General features: G+C 45.1%; 1 protein-coding gene across 1 annotated transcript; it reads left to right on the forward strand.

Moving 5' to 3' along the window:
* Positions 1-1226: 1226 nt before the first annotated feature.
* On the forward strand, positions 1227-11267 carry LOC133346552 (Krueppel-like factor 3). Its single transcript, XM_061558195.1, has 4 exons — positions 1227-1436; positions 6141-6882; positions 9115-9243; positions 9716-11267. The coding sequence occupies exons 1-4, from the start codon at positions 1341-1343 to the stop codon at positions 9889-9891; spliced, it is 1143 nt and encodes a 380-aa protein (XP_061414179.1). The 5' UTR covers positions 1227-1340; the 3' UTR covers positions 9892-11267.
* The last annotated feature ends 386 nt before the right edge of the window (positions 11268-11653 follow it).

Consider the following 11653-nt stretch of genomic DNA (forward strand, 5'->3'; position numbering starts at 1 on the left):
CTGGGCCCACCCTGCAACAACACGCACGGAGCAATGCGGTGATGTATGGTCAAACAACCCGACGACATTCAGTGAAGGGAGGCCTCCTGTAAATTATTTTTAAAATTTTTGTATTAAATCGCATTCATGATAATCTCAATTCATTATCTGGACTCGGAGCCAGCGATGGTAATGCTACTTTTCTATGCCGGGAGCCAGTCTATTCACAAGCTGACTACTGTTGCAGCGATAACATGTTTGCTATAATTAGCAATTGAAAGTTATTTATTGCTCAAATGAACATTGAAGCGGTGATCAGCTCCTGTTTCAGCCCTGAGTCAGTGATGAATATTCCTCATTTCCCATGGTGGGGGAAATCTATCAATATGGCAAGCACTGTTGACTTCCCCACAAAGTGGTACTCAATGTATCGACACGGGAGGTATAATAGGGTGGGTTAACCACCAACCATCTTTACGATTGCGAGCCGCTCACTCTTCCACCTAGGGCGCCACGGTGGTGAGACGTTAACTGCCTCGCCTGGTATGTAGGAGGGTGTGGGTTCGCTCCCGACCCTGACGCCTGCTGTATATTTGGGGCTTGCAGCGTCTTTCTCCCCGTGGTCGTGTGGATTTTTATCTGAGTCCTCCGGTTTTACCTTCACATTTAGAAACATGTGTTTTAAAGCATTTGGCTGCTATAAATGTCCACGTGACAAGCCACTTCATTGAGCTATCATTTGTTGCCTGGTTGCTTCTGAAAAAAAAAGAGCTATATAGCAATTTTAAATAAGTTATAACATCGCTAACACGCCAGCATTTGTATTAAACGTTATGACTTCATTAATCGTGATAACAGCGTTAGTATTAAGTAGGTACAGTGTTTTAATAAACGAAGGGCTGTTACCGGATAAGATATGAGTCGTCGCTTGATATTAGCCACGACCGGGAATCCAACTAAGGTTGCCCGGCTTCCGCTGCAGTAGCGGTGATGCACGTGCGTTTGTGACGTCACAGTATTTACTTCCGTCTCCCCGGCAACGCCAAACAGCACCGCCCACGCGTGACGCGCGCTCAAGCCGCGTCGCCCTCGCGCGATGCCACAAACTCGAACAGACCACGCCCATTCGCGGATCGTCCACCAATCGAAGCGCCCCGCTGGTGCCTTCGACCACGCCCATTAACGACATCCGCCAATGGGAACTCGCGGGTGCTCTGCAAGCCACGCCCCCTGGGCTATAAAAGCGCCGCGCCCTGGTTTGGCGAGATTCATTCATTTAACGCCGGCGGCGAGAAGTCGGTCGTTTTGTTTAAACTTTAAAAGTGATTAATGACCCCCCCTAATGTGTTAAAAAACAAAAAATGGGGTTGGCGGAAGCTGCACTGCCGCCGATTTCCGTCTTCTCGCGAGCCCAGGGGAGCATGATGAGCATGGACTTTGAGGAGTGGAACGTGGCGGTAAGTTGCTGCTGTTGCATTTGAATGTATTTGCTGTGATTGCCGAGTTCCTATCGTGCTGCTTATTGTGGAGGCGTATAATGTGAATTCAGCCACCCTACGTGGATACAATTTCCATTGCTAATCTGGACTCGCTTGAAGAAACAAATTCGAGTCTCGTGTTTTTTCTAGCCCAGTTTGTATGTTTTTTCTGCTTGGTATGTAGGAGGGTGTTGGCTAAATGTAACAACGGGCAGCATATCTGCACATAACGTGCGTGCAATTATAAAACTTACACGTTCTGACACGTGCGTCTCGAGACGCGGCACGGTGAACATCACAAACTTGTGGTGTTTATTAGACATCGTTGCACACCGCTTGCAAACAAACGACAACATTTGTACCGTGCCACGTTGAATAAGATCAAACACATTTCGCTATTCTGTATTGCACTAAATATTTCTGCGCGTTGGTTTGATGCTCGTTGTCTAAGTGTTAACTCTTTGACTCGTTCACTTTGAGGGTTTGTGGTTAAAGTAGTGAGTCGTGACGCGCTGCCACGGAAGTTTGAACACGTGCGGCGGTGCACGTGTCGTCAGTCCACGTGTCGTACTGTCACAGAAAAGTTCTAAACTGGCTTGTGATCAATACCCTGTACTTGGCAAACGAGAGGGCACGTTTAGTTTAGAATTTTCCATCGCATTGATGTGTGTCGACAGTTGACCATGTGCGGCATATTGCCATACAACAGCGGCGTGTCTCAACTGCACACAAGCGCACTGTCCCATCTTGATTGACAGCCCTTTGTCAATTCTAGATTTGAAGCTTTCGTGACTGCAAGGATTCATACTACTCTTAGGTTTTTTCGGTAAAGTCACGTAGGTAAAAATAAATAATAAAAATACTAGAAAAAATATTTTTATTATTATATTTATATTATTTATATTATTAAATAATAAAACTACTATTTTTTATTTCTATTAATTTTATTTTTATTTTTACCTCTTAGGTTTCTTCGGTAAAGTCACGTAGGTAAAAAATATAAATTATATTTCTATTATTATTTCTATTATGTTTATTATTTTATTTTTTTACCTACGTGACTTTACCGAAAAGACCTAAGAGTATGAGCCCTTTGTGAATCTCCTGCTAGATTCAAGGGACCCTCCACACGACCTCTTTGCTGTTGGTCGTGGGGGGCTCGTTTGACCATACTTGACCACTCATCCTTGCGACTTTTGGAGGCGGCGGGGGGGGTACAATACAACCATGGGGTTCTCTGCTCTACAGTATTAAGCTAAGAGGCAGACAGCTGTTGTAGGTGTTACCCGTTCAGTACAGACCTGTCTCTTCTTGCAACGAGTTTGCCGATCCCCCTTCATACACCCCACGACGAACAATCGACAACGCAGGTTGGGGGGGGGGGGTGCTCTCGTGGTCGTGTGAACTAATTGACTAACATTTCAACGGTACAAGTGCAGTACTTGAAGAGACACGTTTCAACTATTTCGGCCTGTAAGAGAGAATATTTATAACGCGCGAGTGGGTGTTGAGCTTGCGTTGCGAACTGCGTCGCGCAGTCGAGGGTGTGTATATTGTTGTACTTTGTCACGTCGATTCTCAAGGGGGTTGATTCCAGCACGCATCGATTATCTCGCACAAGAATCGATTTTGCGTTATTGTGCAGTACGCAAATGCCATTGCGTTTATGGTAATCTAGCGACGATATCGCAAACTAAAACAACAACAACAACAATAACAAACAGCGAGTGAGAACATTTCGACAAGACAAACGAGACGGTGGAAACGAGATGGAAATTGGAATCGATTCTAGTTGGTGGTGTCCTCGATAATGGAATCGCCGGGGTGGGAGTCCCCGCCCCTCCCTCGCCCCTCCCCCGCCCCTCCCCCCTACCCCGCCCCTCCCTCCTACCCCCCCGCCCCTCCCCCCCCACCCCGCCCCTCCCCCCCACCTCGCCCCTCCCCCATACCCCCCGCCTCTCACCCCTACCCCCCGCCCCCCTCTCTCTACCCCATGGCTGAGACTATGTTGCAGTATTATACCGGCGGTGGGTTTGGAACATAATTTTATCGAGCGATTACAATTTTTTTTTTTAACGACACGTCTAAGATATGCCCCTGCGTTCCCATGTACCGATATTGCGTGTCAATTTCACAAGTTGCACTTGTTTTGAGTTGCTTTTAAAGTGGCAGGAAGAAGGGGAAAAACATGCCTTGAACCCCACCCCGGCTCATTGACATGGAGCCAGGCCAAGTGCCGTGACTCCGCATCTCTCACATCTCGTGTTGGTGTCTACAACATCTCTTGTAGGTGTCTATAACGTCCCCGAAACGTCTAATTTCCCACCGAATCCTCAAGTCGCCCACATTCTCTCCCGCATTGTACAGTGGTTGTGGTACCCGCCCATGTCGCAACATGGGATATTAATTTCAAAGTGTCCATAATAGCAAATTTTGTTCTTGTTTAATAACTCGTGATTTAAACCCACTCAAAGTTAATATCAATGTAATGTCAAATACAGGTCGTTCGCTGTCAATCCACCGCTGGATTTAGTTATTTCCCGATGCCGGTCTAGGTCATGGATGATGTGGGTTATTTGGCCATATTTCACCACGCCGGTCATTGTGGGCTGGTGAAAGTTAGATGTTGGTGGTGGTGGGGGGCTGCAGAATCAGAACATTGTTCACTCGCCACTGATGGTGGCTGTAGCTGGCGATCCAACCCAGCCAGGTAGGTTAGTCAGGTAGGTTCACCGGGTTCATATCCGCAAGCACTTTAACCAATGCGTCACCGCCTCCTCCGCCGCCCTCGATATCCGTGATGCGCATTTAACACATCAAACGGATACTTTCATTCTATTTTTTGCGCATGTTGGCAGTGTTGAGCGTTTCATGTCATTGTCGAGGTCTGCTAGCCACGACGAGAGGGGGCTTAAGGAGAGGGTTGGTGTCATTTTGCTCTTTCCTCCGTCGAAGGAGCCGCAGACTGCAGTTGTTTAAGTTATGGCCCATAGTTTGGGTTGCATGTCCACAATCGCACTGTGTACTGTGGCTTGTCTTTGGGTTTCCATTCGTGAAGGAGATTTGCTTAACAGCCTCTTGATGTTCCGATGGGGTCGATGGTTACACCGGTGTCTTCGAAGAATATCAAAGCGAAGGAGGTGCGATGTTTGGGGTCTCGTTCAGTTCCGGAATCTGGGTGAGATCCGGATACTTGACTGGATTCCGCAAAAAAGGTTTCTACTTAATTTCAGAAACAAGTTTGGCGTGATTTGTCTAGGACCCCACTGGATTCGTGGAGTTTAATGGAGCAACAGCTCCACCTACTTTTCGAAGTTAAATTAGTTTGTGAAAGTCGGTCAATAATCTTAAAACTGTTTCAAATAAATGAGGGGAAAAAGGCAGGACACTGCTCCGAGCGAAAGCCATCCCCACTTCTGCAAAACGACTTGAATATCGCAGAAATAAAATCCATCGTTATCTTACCATTTCCTTATTAACAGCTCGCAGTTCAGCAGCGTCGGTTCGAACAAGCCTGGCTGCTGATGAGACACTAAATGTTGTAATCAGTCCAGGGTTTTTAGCTGTGTTGAACCATTGCTGCTGAAATTATGCACTTCCAGCATGTGATGTGGCTGATGTGATGTGTAAAAAGTACTTTTATATTTTTTTATGTGGGGGGAACAGGTACGTAAAGGTGGCATATTGTAAAATTAGTTTTTTTTACTATTTACCGTTCAACTACGAGAGAATTAACTCTAGGATGGTTTATTTCGACTACAATTTTTGATTATACCAATGCTGTAACAGTGATATAGTTAACCATACATATTTCAATTGAATACTATTCATTAGAAAAGTTTTAAAATATAAATTTTATCTGTCAGCACGGTGTATATTAGTGTGCAACTACGTGCCCCTTTTATTTGATATGCAAAAGGACTGTTGCCAGAATCGTTGCCCATTAAATATTCTTCCTTTTAAGGTAGTGTTATTGACAAATGTGCGTTATTCACAGTGATAAGATAATATAATGTTAACCCTCCTGATGAAGTTGATGGTTCGAGACTGGTAAAGATCTGGCCAGTGGTTTATTCCCTCCCACTGTCGGCTCAGAGCTGGATCTTCTGGCCTTTTAGTTTAAAAGCATGTGGAGCATGCGAGATAATTAATTGCAGGATATTGTAAGAAAACTGCAATTTCGAAATACAATGTTAAGGGAAAGCGCAGTAGGATGCAATCATGAACAGGTGGTTGTGATGGTTGATATTTGTTGGATGTGTCAACCGTCACAAGGGAAAGACGAAACCAGAATTTAGTGGTGATGAGAGTGTAATAGTTGTCCCTTAAAGCCACTTGTCAACTGTGCTATAGCGATGCCGAGGCATGATGGTATTAATGTCATTGGTCTCGGGAGGGAAGGTGGAGGTGGTAAAGGGTCGGTTGCCGAAGACAGGCATTGGATTTGTCTCAACGAATCCGGCGACCGAGGGTGAAGACCTAATACCACACGGTGGGGTACTGTTAGGGCAGATCCTGGAGGTCGCATGTCTACTGTGCAGCAGCAATGGGATCTGGCAAAAGGTAAAAACCATTGATGAGGTGTGGCAGCACCAATGGCTTTGGCCATGGTGGCACCTTAAACTTGACCCGATGTCCTCCTGACCTTAATAACGATGTTAATGATTCTGTATCTTTCCCCAGGTTCCCACCTTTGATCTCTCTGATGATGACCTACTGGACTTCCTCCTCACTGCTCCCTCGACCTCGGGATCCCTGTCCCACCTTCTGGGTCCCACGGTGGAGGAGCAGATGGGCTTTACGGTGGAGGAGCAGATGGGCCCCTTGGCAGAACAAGGATTCTACATGAGCAACAGCTCGGAGCTTGACACTTCGGTGCTTTATAGTACGTGCAGCTTGGCTGTAGGCTTTGATACAGGGACTCTGATGAATGCTGGAAATGAGCCGTTGACCTCCACGGCAGAATTAATGGACGACTCCAGGAGAGAAGCAATGGTTGTCTCCACAGCAGAAGTTCCATACGTCCCCAGGACGGCGCTACTAGAGGTCTCCACCATGAATGAATCATTGTTCCCCAGAACGGAGCAGCCATTCGTCTCCACAGTGGAGCATCTTCTGGGACCCAGGATGGAGCAACCAATGGTGCCCAGGATGGAACAACAACTGGTCTCTGGAACAGAACTATCATTTGTCCCGAGGGCAGAGCAACCACTGGTCCCCGTTGTTGAGCAAAAAGTGCTCCCCAGGATGGAGAAACCTTTAGTTCCTATGGCAGAGCTACTAGAGGTTCCCACAATGGATCTGCCATCAGTTCCCGGCAAAGATCCTGCCAGCTCGGCCCAGCACCGCGAGGGAGCAATACCATCGCCTCAACAGCCAACCATTACTGCGGCAACCGGCGGAAACACCTTTACAAAAGCTTCCGGTGAGTGTTGCTATAATTGGTTGTGTATATCAGGGTCGTGCAGTTTGGGTATAATGGGATTTGATCATGTGGTTTGAAGAAGCTGTGATGCTTATGCTATTGTTTAAGAGGATAAATGCTGTGTATGATGCTGCTTATGGTGTTGCTGTTGATGATGATTTTGAAGATACTGCTGTGTTTATGGTGACTGATGCTGCAGCTATTTAAGTCTGCTATATCTGTTGCGTATAGCGATAATGCTGCTGATGATCAATGAGTCGGTTTATTTCAGGTCAGGCCCACTGATTGAATACGTTCTTTTTCAGTGTTTAATGATGATTCTGCTGCTCGATGATGATGTTGCTCTGAGGATTGTTGCTGATGCTGGCCCTCGTGATGACAATGCATTAACTTACTACAGTCTCCTGGCCACCAGACAGCCGAGATTCTCACAAATCTACACGATGCACTGTGCCACAAACTATAACCAGATCTTCTTTGTAAATCTCTGCTCCAGCTGCTTTACATTCTTCATGCTCTGCAGAGTTAAAAAAGAGAGTCCAGAAATATACTTGTGACGTATTCGAATTCTGAAAAATAAATCCGATCTGCCAATCGGGACATGACCCTAATGTTGTTTAGTAACATTTTGATGCATGCCGGGTCAGTCTGATGATTCATTCTGAACGATTGTTCTTTAACTGGCGGTCACACCCCTCGTATTTTTTTGCACAAGTGTATGCATGCATATAACTGTGTGCGTTCTGCAAGCTTATAGGTAAGTGTGTGTGTCCTGTTACCTGTCCTAGAGAGTTCCACTTATAGTTTTATAGAGAGTATACGCTATATCTATGCATCTATTTCAGTCAACCCATGGCACTTGTGTCTGTCCAGTCGCCTCCTGTCCGTGAGCCTTCGACACTTCATGTGGCCTCAAAGTGCACTTAGCCTGGCACAAGTTGTATGGTGACGTCACTGTCACTTAGTGGAAAACGGCGGTTGTTGTAATTATGTACGAGGGTGTGTAATTTTGGTAAAAACGGAGTATTGTACTAAATGGAAAATTATTGTTATATTAATGTGCAATACGTTTTAACATATTTGGCCATTAGATGGCAGACCTCTCAACACAATCAAAGATGGTGGTGCCCTTGCATGCCTGCATATTAGAAGAACAGTGTCTTATTCAATTGTTTTTGTGCTGAGTGTATCAAATGAGTAAAATTTATTTAAGAGTGAAGCTGCTAGATTGTGACAACTATCAATCGTGGCAACATTTATAAGTAGGTGGAATAGCTGCAGTTTCAGCAGGGTCATCCATATCATCGTCCTGCACGCAGTGACGGAATTAATGGGAAAGCTTGTACAGAAAGTTCTGTAACATTCGGCACACAGCCTAGACCGAGCCGTTCAGACTCCAATCTGTGCTGACCTTAGAGAGAAGCTATGTGTTTAAAACGATGAGGCTATTAAGTGTTAAGGCAGTGGTGTCGTCGTCGCTTAAGGACTGACCTAAATATGTCTGCTGCTGGCTTTAGAAAGCTTATGGGGCCACTGGGACATTGGTGTTTTAGTAGAGGGTAACTGGAGAAACAGTTTGTACTGAGGTCTTCTAAAAAAATAACTTTAGTTTCTTTTTGGAATAACCTTGTGTGTAGTATATATAAAGCTCCCACTAAAGGCCCTTCTGCAAGTAGTGACAAGCAATGTATCGCAGGGCTGCACCTTTTCTGTGACTATTTATATTGTGTGTGTGCGCATAGACTGTGTGCATTTGTCGATGTCTATGTGAATCGTGTGTGTGTACTCGATATGTTTGATTGTATATATATACTGAATGATAATCAAATATCTATTTACAATCTGTCATTCCGCTAGTCCATGCGGGTTGATCCAAGGCCCAGGTTCAAATTAGATATAAACTTGCCAGTGAAGTTAGCTATGGCTGGATTGTATTTTGTCAATGGGAAAACTTTGTTGCTATAACTTAATTTGTTGTGTAGAGTACATAACAGTTTCTCCAACTTTATTTGCTGGTGTCATTTTCTGAGCCATCCATGCCGGACATCTGTGAATAAGAGCTTCGGAGCTCATCAGATTCCTCCGGTCTAAATAAAGATTCTAAAACCCATCAAACCCAGGTTGTCGGGTTCTTGGCGCAGTACGCAAAGCACTCCGCCGCAATTCATCATGTTCTGTATATTTGTTACATATGTCTATATGTACTTTATATATGTGTGTATGTGTGTACAGGTGTGCAAGGCGTGCGTGCGCGTGGCGGTGCACGCATCAGGAAGGCCTCGCATGCGTGCACACACCCGGGGTGTGGGAAGATTTACACCAAGAGCTCGCACCTCAAGGCGCACGTTCGCACACACACAGGTGAGCACTGTAGTGAACACTCACATGCAAGCGCATACACAAACATCTTCCATTTGCTACTAAGTAGTGTTGATGTCACTACAGCACTTGTGCCAGGCTAGGTGTACTTTGAGGCCACGTGAATTGTCGAAAGCCTCGCTGGCAGGTCACGGGATAGGCCCAGGAGTTTTGAGTCAACTGGCATGAGATGACTGGGTGTGCACCCTACCTACACATGCGTTAGAGAGCAATCGCAAGTTGAAGACATCATATTGACTAGCTATCATTACAGGTAAGTGGGCTTGGGCAGGACATTTTGCGAGAAGGAATGATGACGGAAGGTCAAAACTGCCAATGGGGTGGCAGCCAATAGAGGGAATGCAACCGAATGGACGCCCACTGCTAAAATGGAGAAATTGAATCGGCACGCATGTAGGAGTTGGACAGATTGGTTACACGATTGCTGATGGTGTGTGTACCTGTGCGTGTGCAGGAGAGAAGCCGTATGTGTGCCCATGGTCTCCATGCCCGTGGCGCTTCGCACGCTCGGATGAGCTCACGCGCCATGTCCGCAAGCACACCGGGGCGCGGCCCTTCTCCTGCCCAGACTGCGACCGGAGATTTTCTCGCTCCGACCACCTCACCCTGCATGCCAAGACCCACCTATGACTCTCACTTGTTTGCCAAGAGCCACCTATGACTCGCACCTGTACGCCAAGAGCCACCTATGACTCGCATCTGTGCACCAAGAGCCACCGATGACTCTCACCTGTACGCCAAGAGCCAGCTACGACTCCCCTGTATGCCAAGATTTACCCGTATTCACCTGTGACTCTCACTTTTTGGGTCAAGACTCAACTATGGCTTTCAACCTTTGTCAAGAATGACTTGTATGGTTAATACTCAGATGTACAAATCTGACTCCTCTGCTCAGTTAAAACTCACCTGTACATCAAGATGTAGCTGTCACTCATCTATATCATGTGACTGTCACCTCTATGCCAAGACTTGTCTGTCACTTACCTGTTACCTGTAGGTCAAAACCTACCTGTGACTCAAGACTTTCATGTCTATGAAGACCCTCTTGTCGCTCACCTGTATGATAAACTCACCAGTATACTGTTCTAAGACACACCTCTAACTCACCTGCATGGTCCATAGTTGCCTGTCAATCACCTGAGTTAGGAGGTAAAAATGAATGGGTCAATGAGGGTGAGGGCTGAGTTGGTGAGCAGTTGGTAGAATGAGTTACGAACTGGGTTGGTGCGCGATTGTTTGGGTGGACGAGTAGGTGAATGGGTGGGTGGCTAAAACTTTACTGTTCAAAACTGTAAAAAAATTGGTTAGTTTTGCATCCAAGACAAAAATATACCCAACGTTTAAGCAAAACGTTAACTTTGCCTAACGTGAGCCTCGCCCACTGTTATCACTGCCTTATAGCGTAAATATAAAGTTATACTTAGGTATGAAATACACTGATAATTAAGCTCGATGGGCTGTCATGATTAAATATATTACGTCAATATCAAGAGTTGAGAAATCTTAAGGAGCTCTCTCACCAGGTTAAATGAATTGTCGGTCACAAATTTTTTATGTCAGTGGGCTTTCACTGGGGTAAATAATGGAAAATGAAGTTATATTTATAGACATTGAAGTTATTTATAATTGATATTTTGGATGAGCAGGACTTTTCGGATACAGTATTTGATAAGCCGGACTTAGAATTTATACATTGCATTTAGCAATGATGATAAATAAGTCATACGCTATATCTAGAATATGTATATTACATATGGGAGACTTTGAATATTCATGGGTGTATGTGTTATTTCTACTATGTTGGATAAGGAGACCTTGAATTCATATAATGGTTAAAATTCGCTATGCGATCATATATTGGATAAGCGAAACTCTTAATTACTTAATATGTATACTGTGGATAAGCCGTGCTTTGAATGTATACATTTAATATCCTCTTGTTTTCGGTATATATTTGCAAGTTGTGAATATATGAGAGACTGGAAATAAAACTTTCTTTTCAGTAAGGTATTGCCCAAACATCTCGTTTCATCATACAAAGATCCCCCTACCACCTACATCTGCTGTGGAGGTAATTTTTGCTTGCAAGCGTCTCCTGAAGGTCAGAACGGCATATATTATTGTGGCCAGTACCACTCCCAACCGCCTTTGTCTTCCCCATCACTGATCTTTACATAATGCATCAGGTACTCCTTGAGGGCCGAGTCGACCTTAGGGAGGCCTAGGACCAGTTCAAATAATTATCACCACTGATGTTAGCCGCCGTGGCTGGGAATTGGAATTCAGGCCAATGGGTTTATAGCACAGTGCGCTAACCACAACGTTAATAAAAATCTGTAAACGACGATAAAAGCCCATCGTAAGAGAAAAATAATGCAGGCTGGAAAGAAAT

This window comes from Lethenteron reissneri, chromosome 24 (assembly GCF_015708825.2).
Source record: "Lethenteron reissneri isolate LAM-NWPU_2019-01 chromosome 24, ASM1570882v1, whole genome shotgun sequence".
In the NCBI taxonomy this organism is placed as follows: Eukaryota; Metazoa; Chordata; class Hyperoartia; order Petromyzontiformes; family Petromyzontidae; genus Lethenteron; species Lethenteron reissneri.

Excerpts from the sequence above, each read along its gene's own strand:
- LOC133346552 (XM_061558195.1), top strand. The coding sequence starts at position 1,341 with ATGGGGTTGGCGGAAGCTGCACTGCCGCCGATTTCCGTCTTCTCGCGA. Across the intron at positions 6,883-9,114 it reads CACCTTTACAAAAGCTTCCG|GTGTGCAAGGCGTGCGTGCG; the intron begins GTGAGTGTTGCT and ends ATGTGTGTACAG. Across the intron at positions 9,244-9,715 it reads GCACGTTCGCACACACACAG|GAGAGAAGCCGTATGTGTGC; the intron begins GTGAGCACTGTA and ends GTGCGTGTGCAG.